General features: G+C 39.0%; 1 protein-coding gene across 4 annotated transcripts in view; it reads left to right on the forward strand.

The window, feature by feature from the left end:
- ADCYAP1R1 (ADCYAP receptor type I) overlaps positions 1-24,849 on the forward strand; it is a 140,523-nt gene that overhangs the window by 106,298 nt on the left and 9,376 nt on the right. For 2 of the 4 annotated variants that reach the window (XM_056338255.1, XM_056338256.1), the window contains exons 11-14: positions 739-799; positions 4,922-4,991; positions 7,034-7,125; positions 21,172-21,255. In XM_056338255.1, the coding sequence (XP_056194230.1) occupies positions 739-799; positions 4,922-4,991; positions 7,034-7,125; positions 21,172-21,255 (307 nt within the window). The remainder of the gene's footprint in view (positions 1-738; positions 800-4,921; positions 4,992-7,033; positions 7,126-21,171; positions 21,256-24,849) is intronic. The other 2 variants (XM_056338257.1, XM_056338258.1) reach the window with 1 other exon arrangement.

A 24,849-nucleotide genomic window follows, 5' to 3' on the forward strand; every position in this document is an offset into this window, starting at 1 on the left:
ACTTTAAATGTTTTCAGAAAGAAAAATAAATCCAGATTTTTCAGTGGTTTCTATTGTTTTGATTTAATTTGTATTTTACATGCATTTTTTAAGGAGTAAGGAATTTTCTGAAATAGAAATTAAATTCTTGCCCTCAATATTCTCCTTTGGGGATTTTGGTTTGTTTGTTTTGGGTTTTTTTTCAGGGAAAAAAAATGAAATATTCCTGTGAGTAAAGGAAAACTATCCTCTATAGATTTGGTTTGGTTGAATAAGTAAAGAAAAATCAGTTTTTCACACAGTAACAGAGAAAATGCAATATATGCAAATCATTTACAACAAAACCACATAAGAACACAAAGAATATAATAATGTCATTACAGCTCAACATCTGCCACTCCGCAATTATTGCATAATTACAGTAGCTCTAGACACGGGAGCTGATGTCACTGCTTTTATTTTGTACAGACTATGTTTTACTGTTCGTGCAACAAGATGCGGTACAAAAACTTCAAGCACTAATGACCTGAAACACCATTCTTCCCCCGTGACCAGTTTTGCTTCTTCAATCCCACCAAGACTAACCTATCCTCTGGCTGAGATAGATGTTTCTAGAATCCTGAATTAATGCAATGCATTGTTTTCATGCACAAGTGCTATTAGGAAATAAAACCTCAGCGGAGAGGATGCAAAAAGTGCTGATTGCTAAGTATTAAATGTGTCTAGACTGCTAATGATATCACCATCTTACCCCTGCAGGTACCCCAACGATTTGTGTCACTGTCTGGGCAGTGCTGAGACTTCACTTTGATGATACTGGGTAAGTATCGCTGCATGGGACATCAAGTGCATTCAGCATGGTGGCAAGGATGAAACAGAAATATGGTGATCGAAAGACATGACTAATTTCTCCTTCCGTTTCTGACATTGATTTGTGTAGTTTAGGTCCAGTGTTCAACCTGTTTTCCTATTCATCTGCATAAATAGCCATAGTTTGGGGTTTATGGCCCTATTGCACCAAGGAATTCATAAAAGAAGATGTAGGCATCTACCCTGTAACACACAGCTGAGCCAGTGGCCCTTCGTTCCCTGCTCAGTTAAATTAGTGCAGCCCAGGATACGGTTTATCTCATCTTAACAGGTCTTTCAAGTGAATCACACCTGTGATATCTGCTCCTTTCCAACTGATTATGAAGGAAAATGAAGGTGGTGAGCTCCGCTGTAGAAATTACTGCAAGTATCTCTGATGTGAAAAGTGAAATCTGCACAAGGTGGTGCTGAGCTTTGATTTACAAAGGCAATTAGGAGTTTAGCTTCCTCTGGAAGAGTTCTTTTCCCACAAATCTAGTTCTGGAGATGAGTAGGGGTGAAACAGAAATTCACACCTTGTCTTCTGTGCAAAAAAAAGAAACAGTGAGGGAATGGAATAATTTCAGAAAGAAATCAAAACGGTAGAGTTCACCCAAATGGTCTCTTTCTGTAGGGAAAGGTCCTGCAAATGTCCTGTATCCTTTTCTAAAGGACCAGCAGGAAGGGCTGCTCCCAGAGCTGGTCCCGCACCTCCCAGTAGTCAGTAGATTGCCTGGTCTGGTAAAGCAGCAGACATAGCTGGTAGCAAAGAACGTGTATGTACACTCTGAAAATACAAACTTAGCAATGTTTTTTTCCATGACAGCTATGTTTGAACTTGGTGAAATATTAGAAAAATGCTGGAAATGAGGGAAGCTGAACAAAACTTCAAAAATCCAGCAATGGTTCTTTGAAAACCCTGATTTGAGTGGAAGACATCATTATGTACCCCATTTCCGAGAGATTTAGGTTTATGTTTTAATTTTGCCTTATACTAGAGATACCTGGATCCAAAATTTGCACAAGACTCACTGTTCTGTCAGGTTTTCTTCAGGTTTTCTTCATCCTTCTTCTTTCATGCTCTTTTTAGAAAGCACATAAAGCCCTTCCTCCAGTGGGGATGCTAGTGCTTTGACCCAATGTTCTATTTTGACTTTAAGACAAATTAAATTATTTCTTTCCATGCAAAACAAGCCAGAAACCCCTGTTGTGTCATTATTATGATCACAGCACTGGTCCTAAGTGCATTAATTTCTTAGGAGCCCAAACAGTCCTTGCATTTTGCGGGTAGGGGGAATGTCTCACAGAAGGAAAAAGGAAGGAAAAAAAACAACCAAACAAAAAACCCCAAAAAACACTTTTCTTTCTTTTAGCCAGAGAAGCTATTTAGCATGCAACACATTTAGACAGATTCTAGCTGAGCGTCTCAGTGGTTACTTTTTAAAAATCAGGAAGCATTGTTTTGGGGGTGGGGGAGAAGCCAGCATGAGCCTGAAAACATTGCAGAAATTACTGAACTGGGAAACCACAGTCGCAAAGGCATGGACTAAAATACAGACTCTGAATCTGAGTCTGCTCCTGCTTGTTCCTTATAAAGCTGGCAGAGCTCCCTCGACTTCAGCTTCTGATTCACATCACTGTAAGTGACACTTCTGTGGAGATAAATGCAACTGTCTGTTTATCCAGAGCTGTGCTACTGAATTCAATGAAGTTATTCCAGATGTACACCAGAGATGTAACAGAGATCAGACTCTGGCCTTTTTAAATGAAAATCGCATCCCTCCCCCAGCCTTCTGGCTCCCTTCATCCACTCTGAAAGAGCTCTGTGTGTCTGACCTCTGCTGTAGCAATGCATTTGAAAGAAATTAAGGAACCTGTTTACGTAGTACAGCTTGCTGGCTGATGCTACAGACTGATCTGTTGTGCATTGCTTGTTTTTCCTTCCGGTCATGTTCCATCTGAGGAGAAGATGGTGTTTCTTCTAGCACATCTATCCTATAGGTGTCTCAGGGACTGGATGGAAAAAACCTTTGTGTGAGCTTGATCTGATTCATTCTTGACATCTACAAGGTAGAAATTGGCAGCTGAATTTTCTGGGGACATATCCTGTAAAAGGAAAGGAATAGGTCTAAAAAGAACAAGCATTTGTAGAGGATGATATATTGCCCCAGCACACACATTTAAAATACATCAGTGTGGAAAAAAACCCACCCAGCCTCCAAGTGTCTCTTTTTCTTTCAGGGTAGGTATAATGTGCACCTTAGAGAGGCTGAGCTCTGCAAATAGCGGGTAATTTTCAGAAGCAGCCTATTTTATAAACACATACAAATAATTTAAAAGATAATTGGTGATTTTAGGTGCTTTTGTTTTGTGGCACACAATTGTTGATGACTCGAAAGAGCCTGCTTTCCAGACTGTGGTTGACTGTGGGTCACCTTTCCAATATTTTAACTTGAGCATCCATAGTAAGATCACTCAGAAATGTTACGTTGCATTTGAAAATCTCAGACATCAGTCCTATAGATTTTGGGAGATTTTAAGTTTCTAGGCTTTGCAGACAGAAGCAGAAATATGTAATTTTGTGCAAATTTGACACCCTATCTCCAAATTTTCATTCCTCACCAGCTCTACCACACACATCCTTCTTGTTAGTTTTATGGGAATCCAGTAAAATGTTGTTCAACTGAAATATAATATTGCTCAGCTGAAAATATATGTTCCACTGAAGTTTCTAAACCAGACATCACCCAGAGAAATGTGGGACTTATCTCACATGCACTTTGATGATGGAATTTTAGCTCTGCCTTCTCACACTTACACATGTATATAGTTTTGTTTGAAGTAAGGATTTCCACTTTTCCCCCAGATGCTACCAGACTACCATTTAAATGACACAGAAGTTGCATTAAGCTCTTATAAGATCAGCAGTGGTTTATTCCTCTATGTTCTTTCAAAATTGTTTCTTGGCATCTGACAAATGCACCATGACAACCACTGCTGGGACTTTTGGCTGTTGTCCCAGTGGGAGGGAAACCCTCCTTCTCAGAACTGCAGGTACAAAGCAGATACTTGTCTGTGATTTTATTGGGTTTTTTAGAGGGAAGCATGAGGGGAAGAAAGAGAAGACAAATAAAAGAAAAATTTTAAATGACAATCAAATTCTTAATGACTTAAAATAGTGTAGCGGGGGTGGCGCAGTGTGACAGGGGAAATAAGATTTTTTTCATTATTCTTGTTTTTCTAGCTTTAAAAATATTTGTTAACTTTAAAGCCCTTTATGTATATGGGTCCTGTAATTCGCTTTCTTTACAAATGACTGTCCAAATGCACCTATATGGAATAAACTTCTGAAGAATCCTTTGGTGAACACAGAGGAAGATTTTAAATGCTGAGGTAGAAATGTCAGCTTACTTATGATCACTCACTCCCAACAGCTTAAAAAAGCAGCTGATATTCAACTGTTGCCCAGTACTTGAGCCTTCTCAGATGAATCCTGGCTCCTTGGTAGGACTTGAACCCAACGACTGGAAAATCATTCCTATATGTGAATACAACCAGTATCTAGTACACCCTGGTGTACTAGATGTGTGTAAGAAGACTCATGTCAGGATCAGGAAACGATATTCATATCTGTTAATCCTGGAAAAGTAACTGAGACATCAAACTTTGGAATAACCTTCTCTTACCCTTCGAGGTACCCCTATCTTTCCCTGCACTCCCACCCCCCACCCCTGCCTTCCCCTTCTACAGAGAAGTTAGCTTGAAGGGAAAATGCTACAGTTGCATTGTAGACACAGAAACACACATAAAGGCTTTTTCCAAAATGTCTAAAATATTTAGTAAAAGGTACCATGGAAATTGCCACAAAAATATTCATTTTACTTTCAGATAAGTTGGGTTAAGGCTGCAAATGAAAGCTACAACATGGATAAGCTAAAGAACCTTTGAACTCAAAATAATGTAGCTACAAGACCAATCGTCTCCTATGCTCTGCTCCCTTAAAAATTGTTGTAAGTTTATTAACTCCCTTGTTATATCTCTATCTTATCTTTCTTTCTCTTTCCCCACCCCATCCTTTCATTAATGACTGCAGCTGCTGGGACATGAATGACAACACTGCCTTGTGGTGGGTGATCAAGGGTCCTGTGGTTGGATCAATTATGGTAAGTAGCACTTGGAAGTGTTTCCTCAACACTTCTGAGGGCAAATAACCAATGCAAATAGCTTCAGATGGCTTTACAAACTATGCTGCATGAGCTGGGCTGGACTACTGGCCAGCTTGTCTGAGTGTCCATCATTTGCCATCCACAATGCCAAGTAACTCCCTTGTCGCAAAGAAGGTTTAGCACAAGTTAAACGATGGTGCACTGCCTACTGCCTACAAGCAAAGACTATGTAGACAGGGAGTATTTCAGCTTCTTAAACATAGATACCAAATGCCATAAGTAAGACCCTAAAGTATATGGAGCATTTGCCTGGGGCTGGCAGATATGACATAGGATGTATGGGGATCCTGTGCTATTTGGGGTGGCAGCCAAAGGGCAAGTGGGACAACCCAGGGCATCTAAAATAGTACTAGATACCAGTGACTAGGAAACTGGACTGGGAGTGGTCAAAGGAATTAATTTCTTAGCTACATTTATTTATCTAATATTAGCTTTATAATACTCTTCTGAACATAGTGCAAAATGCTCAATTGTCCACAAGGTGTCTAGGCTCTCTTTAGTTGACGGAGGTCTTGGATTTGACTCAAATGATGCTGGATACCTGTGTATGGATGACTGAGAGGTTCTGAAGTACCCTGTTCAGGCTCCAGCTGCTGCCACAAAAGAATACGGGAGTTTTTAAATGGTGTCAGGCTCCTCCAGTTAGGAAGTTGAATTGAGCCCCTAAACAATGTGGTTAGTGGCACCTGAAAAGCTGTTTGGCTTACCACATGTAGGTGTCTACTGTGGGCATGCTAAGCTGCTCTTATGCCAGTGGCAGCATTGACAAAGTCTTCATTGACTGTTGTAAAAATCCAGACATGCAGCTCACAGGTAGCTGGCTGCAGGTAGGGGGGTTTGTCAGGTCAGGTTCCTTGTAAGTATTTGGACAGTTTTTAAAGTACAGTAACCTTCAGACACATTAAAGGCAATTCAGCCAATAACACTGGAGAGCATCAAGACGGAGAGGGTCCACTGGCCTGTTTTTTTTGTGAAACTGATGTATGTGAATTTCCATGCTTTACAGACATATTCTATGAAGGATCACATTCTAGCTTAGGGAAATCAGTTATACCTGCTTCTGTTGAAGGCATTAAAGATTAAAGCAACTAGCAAGGAATGACTGGGTGTCTCCATTTGTCTGCAGTTCTCAGATTAGATAGAAAATTCTGTAAGAGATGCTCACATCTGGTTTCAGTTCTTGGTCTTCTTACAGGAGCAAAAGGTTGTTAAGAGACCAACTTAAAGACCAAATTTCCCACTGTTTTCTTCTTGCATTAAGAAACTATGGAGTTGGTGACAGCCAAATCTGAAGCCAAAGTATCAAAATAAACTGTTATTATTAATCTCCAGATTTCTAAATCTATACCTGTAATTACATGAGTCTATGAAAGAGAAGATGCCCAGGATGACATAAAACTAAAAGACAGGAGGATGTACATTAACACCCATGCCCCCCCCCCCCCCCATCTCCCCTCTCAAAAATATGAGAGGCCATGCCATCCTGGGCCAGATTCAGCCAAGCAGAGGGAAATTGGCACAGCTTGGGACTTTCAGGAAAGGGGAGACACTAAACTGTGGCAGATAAATACTGCTAAACTGAGAAGGACCTGAGTTCAGAGAATGGGAGTTAAAGATGCTTTTACTGTTGAGATCTTTGCTATCTGGTTTTGATATTCAGGGATCTTTCTTTTTATTCTTTGCACTGGCTGATAATGAAAAACGTTGGAATCTTTTTGTTTATGCTTGTCTTATCTGGTGCTTGGGACTGAAGAAATTCTGTCTTGCTTTAGCTGCTGCAAGGGAGATATTTTTGCCTGGAAAAGGGGCAACAACACCCTCGTAAACTTACCCCATTACTCTTGACCCTGTAAAACTTCTAGTCTACAGTTTGGAGAAGAATAAGGCAATGGAGCCAGCAAGTCACTGAGAATGTCTCATTCTCATACTTTAAAATAAAAATATTACTGTCATCATTTTTTCCTTTCTTTTTCCCCTAGATAAATTTTGTGCTTTTTATTGGCATAATTGTGATACTTGTGCAGAAACTCCAGTCACCTGATATCGGGGGCAATGAATCCAGCATTTACTTGTAAGTACAAATAAAGCACTAATCAATTTAGATTTCTAATATACACATAGGAAAAAAGAAAAAGTAAAAAAGACACCTCAGCTGAATCAATCTGATTTTCAAAAAGAGTCACGGGATCTATTAAATTGCTTTGGTTGATTTTTCTTTCTTTCTTTTTTTTTTTTTTTTTAATCCAAAGGCCATTAAAGTACATTTTAAAGTACAACTTTCACCATTATTTAAAAGGCCTAAAAAATAAGCATAAACAAAAGATTAAAAAAAACAAACAACAACAACAAAAAAAACACACACCCAAACCTGAAAATTCTTTACAGGTCAGTTATCTGGAAATTAAAATGCTGACCAGGCATAAATATTATACTCATGGGACAGTCTGCTGTGCTTCATACTTTTCAGGGACATTTTGCAAAATTCATTGAAAGCAATAAGATTTGGTGAAAAGATTTCATTAACTTTGGACTGAGTTCTACTTGGGGAAGATCTCCCGAAGTTGCCTATGTTCATGTTTATTGCAGCCTTGTATGCATTCCACTTAAAGCAAACAATTCCCCCAGACACCCAGAATTGCTTAAAAAATGCACATCAAATCCTAAAATCTTCCTTTAGAACGTTTAAAACTTTGTTTGTGATTTACATTTTTTTTTAAAGCCAGCATAATTTGTATTAGTTTCCACGTCATTAGAGGACAGAGGCTGGCCATTTGAGATGGCTGTCATTCCCATTGGCAGTCATTCTCCATATACAATTATATAATAATTTTGAATAACAAGGATATGTGGCAGCATATTTGGTGTTTCTTGGCTTTTCAGCCTAAACATCACACACATTCACTTTGCAATTTTTTGTGAGCCCTAGTGATTTCTAGTGCTCATAAACATAGGTAAGGCTATTTGATTTAACACTGATTTACTAGTGAAAAAAGGCAAGTCATGCAGACCTTAAATAAAAATATCAGCTGCCAGGGTAAAGTAGGAGATGTTTATTTTGTAATTTACTTTTTTTGTAAATTACCCGGTGATCAGTTTCACCCCAAGTAACCAAACTCATAGTAAAATGATGTCATTCATGTAAATGACAATTTTCAGGGAAAAATATGTCCTCCAGCTGCCTATTTTTCCCCCTTTCTTTCATGTTGTCTTGTTTGCATTTACATGAAATGATAATACTTTATACATCACTTTTCCATGTCCGTAGTCAGACATCCACTTACTTACCGGAGTGCCCTTGAAGCTTGCTCTAAACTGTGTTTCCACAGACAAAAATAATGCTTTAAATTCATTCTGCAGGTGGATATATCTCTAGAATTCCAAGTCAGGAGAAAGTGTAGCGAATAGGTTAACTGTATGCATGGTTTGCCTAGGGCTTGCGTGGGGACTTCCCATGTCTCCCACCTATTCTTAGGTTGTTATTAGCACCCAAGATGTGCAGAGCTAGTTCTGGTTACGACCCAGTGAGTGCATGTTTGGTGCCTGCTGCACACCTCTCACATATGAAGCAAAGCATGCCACAGACTCCAGTGATTTACCTAGATAATAAAACATCCTTGTCATTTTTGATCAATATGGTGACTGAGTTTTACTGATGTTTTTCCTATGTGTATAGTTAGCCACCAAAACCAAAAGAAAACATCATATTTTCTGTTTCATTCGCTGCCATTATTTTTCATATTTTTTTGCAACTTTATAAATGGGTGTGTATAAATTGATCTTGCATTTATGTATGTGTTATGAAGTGGAGTGTTGTTTATCCAAACAGATTCAACAACAGAAAAGTCACACAAAAATGATAAAAAAGAAATGCAAACAATAAGTCTGTGCAGATATACAGCAGACATACTCAGTATTTGTGCACACATCTCCTGTAAAAAGAAGGCTGTTGTAATGAAGGAAAAAGACAGATCATAGTATGGTTATGTCACCATATTGAAATCTCTGTGGCATTTAGACTGTGGCCCATATTAAGCATTTTTCATGCCCTACTTTCAGTCTATTAAACATCATGCCATTAGAGCAAATTCTCCATCTGGATCTTTATTCCACACCATATTTAAGTACTTTGCCTTTAGCATGTGAGACAGCCCTGTTGTGGTTGAGGAAGGATGTTCAGCCTGTTTCTGAAGGTTATATCATGTGGTATCTGCAGCAGTTATTGAGATTTACTCTACTATGAGTCTTCCACTTTCTGGAATAAGGCTTTATCTAGGACTTCCAGCATCAAAAAAGAAAAGACCCCACAAAAGCTTGAATGACTTTGCGTAGGATTTATTTTCTTATATGTGTGGTATATGTTTATGTTCAGGCGCTTTTAATGATCATTTTTCTTAGGAAAATCTACTCCAGTTCTATTTCATAGACACCGTAGTCATGGTTCTGCAAATCACTTAAGCCTGCATTTGACTTTAAAAAGCCTTGGGGATGTGTTTCAATTCAAAGATTAATTATATATTGTTACCACTGTGCATTCCTACTAGCGATGTTAGCTGCGAGCTAGGACAGGCACGCAACAGAGGAGTGCACTACTGGGGAGCTAATGCTTAATTAGTACAGTGTAGCCAATACAGAACATAAGACTTGCTTTAAAAAAATCGAACAATAAATTGTATGATTTGCAGCACAATAATGCGTGCTTTACTCCCCTAAACAATCAGACTTTAAATAACCTGATGGTCATTATATGCAATAGCCTTTACCCTTAGGCTGACAAAAACTTGGGAACATGTAGCTAATTCCTAACAATTTTCTGCAGCAGTCAGATGCTTTAGGGATTATAAACTTCCATTTTATCAACTTGTATGTTCAGTCATTCATTACCAGTCTCATGCCCAAGCGACCTTTCTTCACACATTTAGCTCCCCCTCAGAGCTGCCTGCAAGCTGCTGATCCCATTTCAGACGGAACGGCTCAAAACCTGCCAGATGCTGAGAGAACAATGACCCCATCTTTCTTTTACTGATGTTTTAGATAGAAACTCCTCCCTCTTGCTGAAATGACTGGGGGCTAGGCATCAAAAATATCTAAGCAGCTGAGGTAGGAATTAAAAAGGAAATAGAAACCACCTTTTTTAATATTAATTTTAATTTTATGATAATTTTTGTGTGTTTGTTTTCTCCCCCCCCCCGAGAATCTTAAGCTACTTTCATACTTCCTCCCAGTAGTCATCATAATCATTATTTACTTGTTAGTGTCAGGAGTGAAGTGCCAAAGGCATAACACCCCACCCCACCCCGCCCATGTTTCTATTTCTTGAACTATGTTCTGGTTTCAGTTAATCTTGTGTCAGTGCTAAATAATTCCACCAAATTAAGCATCAAACCGAAGCAGGACCAGTGAGAAGTTCTGAGATCCTCAGGTGCTGGCGAGGCATAAATTGATATTGATTGTATTCCTAGTGTAATTAAGACAGCTACCCGTACAGTTCAGTCAGGTTTCTTGCCCCATCTGGTGAATGAATTGTAAAACGATTGTAATGTGCCATGTTTGTACACATGACACACTTAACCTTGTAGTAGAAATGACAATGTCTTGTACTTGTACCTGTATATTCCATCCAGTTAGATTTTATTTAACGGGCTTCCAAACAGAAAGCACTGCCTGATTATTAGCAATCTCTAATTGCACAATTTGTAAATATTTTGAAAAAGTGTAGATTATTTAGGGACACTGGTCCACCATACGCCGCAAGCCAAGTAGCACCACGACAGAAGCCCACGAACCCAACGTGCACTCGCAGCTCTGGGGACTGGGAACACGTAATGACAACCCTGCTACAGCCGGTTCAGCATGCAGGGTGTCACATCAGACCCACATCCTTTGCATGGATTTTCATACATCAGTTCCTTGTCTGGAATTTTAGGAAACGGATAATAAATTGGCAAGGTTTCACTGTTTTTTCCATAAGAAATCCAGCCACTAGTGTGTAACGTGGTATGTCAGAATCTGCTTTCAGGCATCCTGGTTTTGGTCAAGTTGTTGTAGAGAGAATACATTCACCACCACCCCTCCACAAAAGCCATATCCTTCTAGAAATGCCTACACAAAGCTTAAATCCATGCTATTATTTTCATGAGCATTTTTGCACTGTTGAAAGACTCATTATAGGTAGAAAATCATCTAACACTATCACTACCATAAACCACCACAGTGTTTAAGTAGGTATGCATGATGTAGGTGCATGCTGGGATAACCCTTAAGGTTAAAAAGGCCCACACATTTCCATCAAGTCTTTGCTTATTCATTCGTTTTCAAGGATCAACACATTTAAATGAAAAAAATCTACTTTTTTTTTTAAATTTTATTATTTCCACTTTGTCATGAATAGTATAATTTGGGAGGGGGAAGCTTGTTTCTGCTTTTGCTTTAACAGATTCTTCATAAATTTTGTATCACATGTTGAAAACTCAATGAAAAGAAAATAAACCCCACATATATCTAGCTAATTCAGGTCTACGTCATTCCTCCACTCAGCATCTTGCTGGAAAGAAAGGAGAAACATGGCATTTATCATAGGTAGGTATGATTTTACATACGGTGCAACCTAGAGGGTTAGGGCAGGAAAAGCAATGTTGTAACACAAATGTTTTGGTAAACAACACTCCTCTACAGCTCACCTATGGAGTCACTGGACACTCAATGATTCATTCTGCTACCGCTTTGTCTTGCTGCAAGTGCTCAGACTGCCAGCATAAATAATTATTGACAGGGTCTTGATGCCAAAAATCTCATTTTTGATGAAAAAAATGGCAAATGTATGATGGACAGTATATTCGTTAGTATGGCACTTTAATTTCTCAACCCCAGCTACTACCAGTTGAGTGCTGGAATGCCCACTCACCCAGCAATGACAGGAGCTCATGTCCCTGGGCTGATCCTTTTCTGTCACAAGAAAAGACAACAGAAAATATAGACGATGGTCATTTGGTATCAGTGCATGATCAGCAAGGACCTAGTTCTCATTTCTAAGAAATACTAGGAGAGCAGGTGTTTGCTACTGAGAGTAACACAAATTCTACTGTAGAGAAAATGCTCTTGTTCACAACTACTATACTTTTCATTTCCATTTCCCAAGACAAATTATTATTTTGGGTCTTGGCTTGAGGGGATTTTCATTTCTGTTTTGGATTGGGTGGTGGAGGTGGTATTAATTTGTGTCAAATCTTTTCGGATAGTGATTGGAAAAAAACTGAGTGTACTTATTAGGAATGTAAATTCATATAGGCTATGTACCATAATTGGCAAGAGTATAATTATACAGGGGTTTGTTTATTCTCAGATAAAGTAATTGAAAACCCTATTCTGCTTTGATTATCTGTCTATAGATTTGCTGTGTTCTCAACTACTATAAAACCAAACAGCACAGAATATTTAGTGTGTTTATAACATTCCTGTAAGCTGCTATTCCTGCTGAACAGCTGATACACAAAGGGGGCTACCCAAAATCCCCACCCCACACCTGTGGCAGGTAAAGAAACATGAACATACATTTTCAGTTGTCAAATCTAGCTTCCTAACCAAAATGCTGGCCTCTCAACCAGTATGCATCTTCAACATTCTTATGGTGGTCATGGGATCAGATCTAAAACGATGTCCACCTTGAAAGTGGTTTTGTTATTTCGTGGGTCACTTGCCAAAGAGATGTTCCAGAAGAGCAAATCAATATTTTTAAAGGAAATTCCATCCCTTTCCAGTGACATACAAGCACTTAACTGAAGCTTTGACAGGATCTGATTTGGAAATCATTGATCGCAAAACTTATTTCTTGTGGTTACAAGATCATATGTGAAAAGTGTAGTGTTAAAAACTCCTCTGCTTCTGTTATTTGGAGATCCTCAGAAGGTGGTTAGAGTGCAAGTCCATTGCGCCTTGGCCTGCACAGGTGATGTCTGCATGACGGACGCTGACTCCTGTTATTTTCTATTTTGAAGTAGTAATGAAAAATAGGATAACTTTGTCTTTAAACACTATTTGTGCACGTTGCTGTAGGGCATTTTGATGGGCAATTTTATGGTTTCAGTGAATACACGGACAGAGGAAAGGGTACAACACTGATTCATGTAGCTGATGAACTAGCTGACTTTTTTGAAATCTGCCTGAGTTTCATGCTTAACAATTCTCTAATGGTGACTTAACATTTCCACTTGACTCCCTGCTCTGGGGCAGCCTTAGAGAGCAAAGCTCTTTGTCCACAGATTGTGTGTAAATGAGCAAAGCACAGACTTTTTTCCCCATCTATTACAAGACCAAGCCACAAACTGGAAAAGAGAAGACACTAACAGATGGTCCTTCTCTAGAAAGATCAAGGAGGTGCGCAGGTTAGTGAGGGAGAAAACAATGCCATGTTATATTTAACAGCATGGTTATCTTGATAGAAATGTTCCTTCCATTGTGTAAGAAGACACAGTAATGCAATGCTCAATGTACCCTCAACAGTTCTATTAAGGATCGGATTAGCTCTAACAGGCTTGGTTTTAAGGAGGTTTAGGCCCCCAAAAAGGCTAAATAGTGTCTTATGAATTCCCCATGAAATATTAGTATCATGTATCTGGATATTTCAGACCTAAATGTCTTTCAAAGCCAGTACCTAAAACATTGTGGCTTGACTGCTGTAACTGGTTCAGAACAAGACTCATCTGAAGGATCAAGCCAGCGTGATTTATATGTAAGTGTTTGTGTCTGTTGAGTACCTGTGCAAATACAGGTCTTTGCCTACACATGTACTGTCTGAAATGCTATCTCTCTCTCTCTCTCTAAAATTGTTCCAGCACTGCTTTTTAAAAGTTCACAAACACTTCAGCAAAGTGCACAAAATAAACTGACTACACTTAACCTCTCTGCAACATTATAACTTTTGCCACATATTTAAGTTTACTGAGTAGCGAAAATAAAGTAGCCTTCCTAAAGAAAATGGGGTAGAGACATCCAATGTGTTTCTAAAGTCACTGCAGTTCATCAAAGTGAATAACCTAATTTTGATCTGTATTGATAAACTTCAGCTGTCACGGAGCCCAGCAGACTAGAGAACATCCAGTGCCCAAGGCCAAGGATCTTTATGAATTACCCGTGGATTTGGGTGCAGTGTTGTATCCTTTGTCAGGGTAGCTTACTTACTGGGAAAGACAAAGGTTTGGGAGATACAGATAGTTTTTCAGAAACCTCAAATCGAGAGCTAACTTGGGAGTACCCAAATTAGGCCCTTCTGGCTGCTTTCCCTTTCCCTCCCATGTTGCTCATAGCTAGGTTTGCTGTCTTGACTGCATAGCTAGGCTGAAAGGGATAGATCTGGAATTTTATTTGTCCCAAAATCAGTTTGTAGCTTTGCTTCTTTGAATTGGTTACTTAGAGATAAATGCAGAGTTGAAGCAACTTATATGGAACTATGCTTATTATTATTATTATGCATAATAATAATAAAAAAAAAAAGATCTCACATGCAGCAGTTGTTGCGAGACTGCAGACAACGGGGAATAATTCTGACATCTCTGATCCTGAATGTGCTTTCAATCCATACCAAAGCTTGATGCACACCAGCATCCGTGGTCTTCCATTGACTTTTTTGATACTATTCACATTTTTGCCTCTGCCATATGAGAACCCAATAATTTTCCCTCGGTCTCTCTGCTTCTCCATGCCATTGATCTCTTGTGTCTCACTTCAGCAACTAGCATGCTTCACATCCAGTGGTTTTAGTTTTACGTCTGAAGAATTATCAGGATGTACTCCAATCAGGTACATAGCCTTTAGAGCCTGCAGTGTGGAAGGGACAAGAAAGACGGTGCTGTCACAGTGCAGAAGGTTTTTTGATCTGGAAGGGTGAACTTCTCATAGGGCTCTTGTAACTAACACTGTGCATAAAAGGGACTGTGTGGTGTAAATGAGGAAATTGGTTAATTGCTCAGGAACAAATTCTCCCTGCCTTGGAGAGTACACACTCAAAGGCTACCAGGTCGCAATGGCTTAATATTGAATTAAGACTCAATGAAGGTGGTTTAAATAAATGTATACTATCCAGATTGGACATATCCAAAGTTGTGCATATGGTTCATATCATAGTCTTAGTGCCTCATTTGCTGTGCACCTGTACCATTACTGAGACATTTCCAAACTCTAATTCCTGTTGTATATTTTCAATGGAAACACTGGAGATGTTCAGCTGATTACACGTCTGCAAGCCCAAGCCTTTTCAATAAAGGCAGCATTCTTTTTTTTCGTTAAGGAGGGTTATAGAGATGGGTTGAAACTTGGATCGTTGTCTGCGGCGATATCATGTAACATGTAAGGCAGGTGAGGCAAAGCAGTCTGACTGAAGCTTCAGAGCTGCAAATTATCTGCAGTCAGTGTAGCTATACTCATGCTGAGCTCTGCGGGCTGACAGGACCAAGACCTGTCTGTAATGCTTGAAAATCCACTTCTTGTGGCAGACTGTGACAACAAATACTCTGTGGGTTTTGCTCATTTGTTTAAGGACAATGAGCTAATCACATTCTCAGATAACTTATGACTGGATTTGGCCGGGCATATTGTTAATTCAAAAGAGTAAACCTATATTCAGAACCATTTAAGAATTTTCATTTGGTGTAGTACATTTTTCTCAGTAAACATGCTGTTGTCTCCTACGCTACTGTTATGTTACTGCACCTCCATCAGAATTATTCCGTAATGCATGGCATCAGCCTGTGCTCTGGAGTCAGTGAGAATAATCTAGCTTGTTAAAGCAGGATCTCCAGAGTTAATACAGAGGAACGATCAGGACACATAACCTTGAAGCTACAGTCCACTGAAAGACTGCTTCTGATGGAAGTATTCTGCCCTCTACTTTCTTCTCTAGAGCACAGCTAAATATTAAGCTTTATCTCTTCATTATTTGATCTCTCAGTAATAGCAATGGCTTTCTCCATCCTTGTATGCCCACCCTGTAGAAGTTAGCAAAGCCAAGAACAAACAGTGTTGAGATGATTTTTGGCTCTCTTTGAGCATACCGTTTCATCTTCAAAGCTCAGATCTGCACAAAGGTCAGAATTACTGGACAAAAAGTTCCAGTTCAGATTCACAGTTGTTAGACATTCGTTTCCAGCCACAGCTACAGTCTGCAAGCAGTAATCCATCCTCAGCCTCTGGAGAGGTGACAGTGGTTTCCTCACAGACACACTGTTCCTTTGTCAGATGATTGTTGTAATGACCACGCTAGATTTCAGTTACAATAGATTACATCTGACTTTGCTGGAATTAAAAGTACACTCATGTAAAGTGTATAGAGAATATTGAATGTTCTCTGTAATACGGGAGCTTTGAAATCCATAAAAGACCCTTGGAGGCTTCCTACATACACCCAAGGTTTTAGCTTGAAGTTTATTGACTTTACAAGTACATAGACACAAAAGATCCAAATCTTCTTTGTGTTCATCCAAATCGCTGAAGGGAAAAAAAAAAAAGCAATCCACTGGGCTGTGTAAGACATGCCTACTCAAAAGTGAAGAGCTACTCAAAAGTGAAGAGAAGCAAAGCTGACCTCTTACATGTTAAACTAATGCCAGAGCCTTAAAAAGTAGCCACTAAAACATCAGAAGAAAGAAAATTACAGTCAACTGATTTGAATGCATTTTGGATAAGGACAGTAAAGGAGACTTCACACTTTCGCTTTTTTTTTTTTTTTTCCATCTTGTTTTCACATTATTCCCAAGTGTCAGAAGATGATCCTGGAATACCTCAAACCTTTTAGAGAGGTCAGGGGAAAGGTGTTGCTGGTTTTTTTGTTTGGTTTTTTTTTTTTTTTTAATTTGGTGGTGTTAGCAGTAAAAAGTAGAGTTATAGGTAACAAGACTAAGACTTTTGGATTTGTTTTCAATTGAGGAGTGGAGAAAAAAAAAAGAGCTGCTTTTTTTTCCTGAAGAGCCTAATAATGGTTGTACTTTTAGCAAGGCAGCATGGGACCCACCTGATTTAATAAAATAATCATACAGGGCTCCTTCCACAGTCAGTAGAGATCTACTCAGTCCAGAGAATACAAACATTAGTACAATTTATTTTGTTCTGAACAAGATGTTTAAAATAGGTCAGATAAATCTCACTGTACAGTGTATTTCTCACCACCAACTGCAAAGCTAGTGTGTGGTGACAAGGTAAAAGACTATAACATTAACTTCAAAAATTAGATGAGATGGAACTAGATAACAACTCTACTGGGAAGCATCCATGCTTATTCTGTGTCTGGGTGAGAGAGGTGATACGAGTCCACTTGCACAGAGCGGACTAGGGGCCATGGTCACCACTGCAGGACGGAATTGTATAGTCTGTTTTCTGCTCACAGAACCCATTCAGTTTTCCAAACTGCTTCCATCTGATCTGCAAGTCCAGGGTTTTCAAAAATGTAGTTGGTGTTCTGGCTAGGAAACAAGTTTGGCTTCAGGGAATCCTTGCGTATTGAGCAGCAAAGAAAAAAAGTCCCCCAGCCTAGAGCAGTATCAGCTGTATGCAAGTAGGTATGTAGAGTAACTGATAGGCTATATGGATCCACTTTTCAATTGTTTTCTCTCTCTTCCATATAATCTTTCTACTTTCACTTTGGTTAACTTTCTGCTGTATTTTCAGTACTTTATTTCACTGATTTTTTCCCCACATTCCTTCTCCTACTACTACATGGTTGCCTGTGCTACTTGTAGTGAGGTTACATAGAACTACTTGAGCAGGGTGCTCAAAGACTCTTCACGAGGCACAGTTTTAATTTGCGTGAATCAAATTCTACCTTTGCTGTGTCTCCTAAAGGATTCCCCTTCGGCATATTCAGAGACAACCCACAAGCTCTGCAATTCCCTGTGTGTTATTAGTGACCTAAACTCACGTCACTAGTTCATTTCATTTTCATGATGGACCTACATGGCCTTGGTAAGAGAGAATAACGTTGTTCCCCTGAATCAGCATGCTCATTTTAATTCTCTTAAGCACCTCTTAAAAAATTCTACAAAGTCTTTTGAATTGAATCGCAACTACTTTTGCCTCAAATTTGTGTACTCTCTCATTTGCATTAACTTGCCAGACGTTAACATGCTCAGTCTGACAAGATGGTTATCAGCCACATCATACATCACTCCTTTGACCCTGGGAATATGTAACTGTTTTCTTTCCCCTTCCACCCTAGCACTCTCCCTCTTCCTCCCCGAGGCAGCTGCACTCCATGCACAGGACACATGCGGTGAGACTCAGCTTGTTTGCCTTTAGCTGTCTAAAGTCTCGTATTTAATCTAAGCAGTCTAGTCGTCATCTGTGGCGGAGCTGAGAGACCCGGGCACCTCTGTCAGACAGTGCATCCATGTGTCTGAGGTGCCTCTGTTACACAGGTCAGCTCAGCCTCTGGAAGTGGCTGTTTCTTTCCATGAGTGAGTGAATCAAAGGTGACAGTTTGGTTTAAATTCGTCTTAGGTACATATAGTTCAATGTGACCGACTCCATTCTGTGTGTGCCTACAGAGATCTAGGGATCCTACCCTAATTCATGTAGTGTTTTGATATTTATAATCTCATTTATATTAATTTTCTCTTATTTGGCTATTTTTTCATCCTTCCTATTTCTTTCTGGTTTCTGCATTTTCTGCCTCTTCTCTCTTTCTCCCTTTCCTTCCACCAATGTTTCTGCTTTCATAATAAATAAATAAATAAATAAACAAACGAATGAATAAAATAAAGAGGGTTTTTGAAAAAGGGAGGGGTGTGTGGAAGGAAGGAAAACTTCAATCAATTCTGTATTCAAAAGATTTTGAGTCACTGTACAATACCTAACATCAGACAGATGATTCTACCTAAATTAGATGAGTGGCAGAAAAAATGCTAACAGCACTAAAATATGAATGTTTTCCTGAGAAGTGCTAGCAAAGTTTTCCATCACAAACCCATGGGTAAATGTCCCTTCATTGGATAAGGAGCAATATTAATTCTTAGATAATATTTTCAAAATCCTTTTTTTTAATAATTCTTGCAAATATCAAGTGCAATATCATGTTAGGTTTACTCACTAGAAAAACCTGTAATGAAAATTAATCCCTGCCAAGTAAAACAAGACATAAGCAGTAAGGGAATCGTGGGTGGGGATTCTTTTTTTTTTTCCAGATCACCACAGCAATATTAAGCATGTAACTGAAGAACACAATCCTTTACAACAATCCACAGCTAAGATTTTTCAAAGTGATTATTGATTTTTAGATGTTTCATCTTCAGGTTATGTACATTAAAATGCCTTCATAAGCACTGCTTTTCAGCACATGCTGAGCACCCCTCTTGTGGTAAAAATCGGTCAGATAAAATATAATTCAGATCAGGTGATCCAAAAAAGAGTGAGACACTCAAAATCCATAGTCACTTCTGAAAGTCTCAGTCACAGTAAAAAGCAACTCTCTCTAAAACTTCCCTCCTTCTTTTTGATTAGTCTTAGCTGACAATTAATTCGTGACTCAGCTCTCTGAAAAACAGAGGCAGTGCAAAATTTTACCACAGAAGTGAGACTGTAAAAGGAACAGTCATTTTCAGATGTACTTCCTTAGCATCATCCAAGAATTGAGATTAATTTTGTAAATTGGAACATAATTACCTTTTCTATTTGCTGGATGTGTGCATGCCACAATAGTCTGCTTTCTGGCTCTTAGGCTACAATCTTTAATAACAACACAGTTTTCAGGTTTTGATTACCCAAAAGGAAACAAAACAAAACTAAACAAAACTCTAGTAAATGGGATTAGCCTAAAGGAGTTAAGTTAATCTGTTTTCAATTCAGTCTATTTTACTATTCAGTTTATAAGCTGTATCTTCCCCTTATTTAGGTTAGGTGAACAAATCTTGGACCAAGCATATTAGCAGAGCAACAGAAACAGAGTTTGATTTGTTTGAATATTAGGTTTGCCTTGTAGGCAATTGCTTTTAAAAATCATCTTTTTTTCCTGTATAGTCAATGGTGATTTAGTCAGGATAAGCAGTGGTGTTTGGGATGCCGTTCATCCCATCCTAAAGGGTCAGCTGAAGGAGGTCAGTTATAGCCTGAACAATAGCTGTATATTTCTCTCTTAACTACTTATTCTCTCTGATGATTCTCAAGGGACTAAGGATGTCCAGTTTACTTAGACATCGACACTGTAAATATCCAGTCTTCTCTGAGCTGAATCCCACCAAAACAACCATGTGTTGAAAACAAAAGAGAAAAAAAAATCCTCCCCTTAAAAGCTGACAAGAAATTAATGTTTTCAATTCTCATGTTTTTCAGCCCATTGTAACAGCTATAAAATCTGTTACAAGATCCCTCACAACGCCTTCCCATATTGTTTCAGATCACCCTTCTTGACAGCTGATGTAAATTAGCCTCTCTCAGGCTGGTTGTAAATGTTTCTCCATAGCAGCTCTTTCTAGAATACAACGTGTAGAAATGCTGGTCCTGGTTCCTAGTAGATGTGCCTGCTGCTTTTATGACCACACCAGTCTTAGTGTGTGTGACAAAAAATGAGCGGTCCCTCTGAATTACCAGTCAGACATGCAGTTTCCATCCTGAACTTCCCTCCCCCTGCATCACAGAAGCTGGGCAAAAAAAGTACTTTGGTGTCCTTACTAGTACTCTTCAGTAAAAAAGGGATCCACACTGTCCTGGGTACTTCCACCTGAAAATGAGGAACAGTAGATCCAACTTCATCTTAGATTAATCTTCATCCTACAATTCTATGTTACTCTCTGACTGTCCTGCAGAAGCGTGCAGCCAACTTTCCTTGTCCTGTCACCCTCCGCACGATACCAGACTGCCAAGGTCACGTGTATTTTGGATGCGTAACACTGCCCGCCTGCCTCCGGGCTGTTCAATCTTTGCTTTGTCTGTGAATCAACACATCACAACCGCCAGCAGCAGCCAGTGTATTTTAATTTTTTTGTTTCTTTTTGCTTCGGTCAAGCAGCTGGTGTTTGCTGTGATTTCGTTCTGTCGTATCCGCTTTCCATCTTTGTGATGTGTCTCATGAAATGTGTTGAAAGTGACCTACCTTGGCCTGTTCACAATATGCTGAAAAAAATGCTAATCTTGTCATATTTAGCAGCTGCGTTCAGAAATGCTACTGTAAACCTAAGAGGGCTAACCAGCACTCTTGCAAGATGTCAGAACTATCCACCATTACCCTGTAAGTGTATGCAAACCTGTGACATTACTGTGTGTGTATGACGCATGTTGCAAGTAAATGACTGGATAATTAGCAGAGGGGCAATAACCAGAGAGCAAGCCTTCCCTTATTTCTTGTTGCATGTAGAATTTTTTATTGTTCTGTGCTTTTGCTGATGCATCACGGTCAAGTTTTTTTAAGGTTGGTTTGGTTTTGGTTCGTTGTGTTTGGGTTTTTTTGTTTTTTTGTTTTTTATAATTTTGTACTTATGGCTGATGCTATTTATAGTTCTGGGTAGTGTCTGTATAGAAACTATTAATAGTTGCTCTTTATTATACAGCAAAGAGGTGAGCACTGGTCAAACTGAGAGTAAATGTTTCACCCAAAAGTTTGCTAGAACAACCAGGGCAGGGCAAGGCTGGTTGACTCAGCTGGTGTAAAGCATCTTATGTCCATTTAACTGAGTGAAGTTGTGTTAGTATACACACAAGGGTGAGGAAAGGTTAAGGTAAACCAAATACTAAAATATTATGTGTCTAGTCAGAAGGTGTTGTCAAAGCTACACCTATGGAGAGTGAGGCATCTAGAAAAGTGAATAAATGCCATTTAGTCTAGAGACATGTGGATTAATCACTCTCTCGTAGTGCACCTCACTCTCTGTGGCTTGTGTGAGAAGCCCACAGATTTGTTTAGCTGAGGTGTACCTTTCAGAAAGATGTTTCCTGATGAACTTCCCCCTGAATTTCACAGCAGCCTTATAAGTGCAAATCAACACTTTCAGAGATCTCCTGCCACACAGATCCAACAGCCCAGCATTTTGCTGAAGAATACTTAGCTGTTATCTTTGACGCCATTAAGGAAAAAAAAGGCTGTTTTGTAACACTACAGCTGCATATGTTGTTTTCAGGTAGAAAAAAAAGTTAAACATGAAAATAGATTTCCTCTGTGATTTTGCATCTCCTCAAGGTTTTTAAGGAATAGACCAATGAAGATGCTTAAAAGATTCAGTCAACAGACTAACACTGTGCAAAAGCAGATGGAAGAAACAGAGCACAGGACAGTCAGCGGGTCCGTGTTCTACACTGAGAGAAGCTTGAAGTCTAAGAGCAGTTAGGTAAAACTAGGACCTGCATTTAGGAGGAGACAGTTTGAAATATGAACTTTACTACTTAACCTACAACCTGATGCAGCACAGACTTCACACTGGGCCTTTGCAGAGAAACAAATTTCTCTAGTGCAGTGTTTCAGAAGGATGGCAGACTGACAGCTCTGTAAGGTGAAATCCTCTACCCAGTCAATGGGAAGTATTCAGCCTAAACAGGAACCCAGGAAAAATCTGTACATTTCCAATAAACATAATTAAACCTTATTTTTTTGTTAAAATAGGGAAACCTCAGTAAGCTTCCCCTGCTTTTCAAGTCCTTAGTCTGCAGATGTGATTTATGCGTTGGACAATTCAAAAGCCATAACCAATTACTGTATTTAGGTGTTACCTCAGGTCTTTGATCTACCGAACTAATGAAGCATTTGGAAAAGACATGTATCTGAAGTTCCTGAAAGTCCTGTTAACCATGCTTAGCATCTCTGTGATAAAATAGCTACTTTGGTTTATTAAACATGCACTACTTTAAGCATTTCATCACTAATGGCATCCTGTGTCTTCATGGTTTGCTCTTTATCCTTCTATTTGAGATATAATCATGATTATTTTTTTTTACATATTCATCACTGAGTTACAGCCAAAGAGATGGGATTCCTCTAATCTAAACTACAAGCCTACAGTGCAGCAATTATATGACAAACTCACTCCAGATTTCCTCTGTAGTCAGTGGAGAGACCTGGGATGCGATCAGGCCTTCCTTAGGGACAGATGAGGGGCAGCTGATTCGTCCTTGTGCCTAAGCGCCTGTTACTCTTCACAGAAAATAAAGGGAATGTAGGTGTGGAATTAATTTAACTAAAATAGATATCATCATTGCAAGTATCTAACAACTTTAAGCTAGTAAATATACACAGAATAGATGCATTCAGTACGTACCCATGGAGTTTACAACAGGAGTCAACTCTTCTTTAAAAGCCATCTATAGCAGGCAAGAAATATGCCTTGAAAGTGCTTCTTTATTATTATTATTATTATTATTATTATTATTATTATTATTATTATTATTAGCTTTAGAGACACTAAGTTAATAATTTTACCATAGATTATTGACATACATATCTACATGATGTATGTCCAAACCTTGGTGCATGAATGCTGTTCTGCATGTCTACCACAGACCTTGACGTCTTCACTGCAAAAGTTTATTTGATCAAATTAATTTCACTTAAGACTTAGCAGACTACTACACAGTCTTCTTCAAAGGCTGTGGTTCAAAGATCTTTTGCTTCCTTTGACAGTCTGTGATATTTTGTCTCAAAAAAGTTGGATGGTGAGAACCCCTAAGACCAAGGCAACAAACTCTTTGCCAGAGTAAAAGTTATGCTGTATTTTATCATTAGCTTAATAGCACTGTGTCATCTGTCAAACCTTATGCAAGTTACAAGGGCTTTTTCGAGCTACACAACTTTGCAATTAGTCCAACAGAAGCAGCTGCAGTCTGAGCAGAAATGGCACAAGACACGTCTTCAGCGCAGTGGAGATACCTGGAACTGATGGAAGAGTAAGCTCAAAGCTACGATTTTCACCTCTCTCTCAGAAAAGAATGACAACCACAAATTTCCTTACACAATTACTTCTGGAGCTTCAGGTCTCCTGATGTAGAGGACCCATGTTTTCTGATGGCCTCCATTCATTCCAAATGGCATCAGCACGTACCCAGCTCAGCAGTTCATACTGTTGTGTCTGCAGGTTCTGAAGCTAGAGACAGATCTTTGTTCCATTCCATTCACAGGAAGTGGAAGAATCTATTTAGACCATTTAGAATCCATTGTTCCTTGTTCCCTATTGCACAGTTGCTCAAAATATAGTTGTTGGGTGGGGATTTTTCCATCTGTTATACAGTTACTATGTTTGCCTAAATCACAGCATTATTTTTTCTTCTAGAAGCCTGTTTTTAATTGCAGAATAGGAAAAAACTGGAATATTCAGTAGAAATCACTGGAAATTTTACTCAGCAATGCCATGTGATTTCCAATTCGTGCCCAGTTTCATCCTATGTAGTATCCATAGACACTTCAGCAGTCTCCTTAATAACCATGGATGTGCAATGGAAAAATGAAGACATGGTTCCTTCAGATACTCGTCAAAGTTCAACAGCCATCCTACTTTCTATCCCTTTTACTATAAAGATGTCTTTTGATAATTCTATAGAGGAGTGAGACAAAACAGATGACACCATTATCTGTGTCTTTTTGTACTAACACTTTATGGAAAGGCCACATTCATAGCCATGCTATTGGAGAAAATCTTACATTTAAATTGTTTTTAAGGAAAATAACAGCTGAAAAATGTCAGCCTCAACAAAAGTTGAAATACAACCTACTTTTTTTAAAAGTAACCTTAAGACATTCCTCTACCTGTTATAATGTGATCAAGGCTTTTGCTAGTCGTTTTGGAAAACATACTGCTTCTAAACTGCCAGTTGGAGCCCACCTGAGTAATTATTGCCCTCA

The sequence above is a fragment of the Falco biarmicus genome, chromosome 4, assembly GCF_023638135.1.
Source record: "Falco biarmicus isolate bFalBia1 chromosome 4, bFalBia1.pri, whole genome shotgun sequence".
NCBI lineage: Eukaryota > Metazoa > Chordata > Aves > Falconiformes > Falconidae > Falco > Falco biarmicus.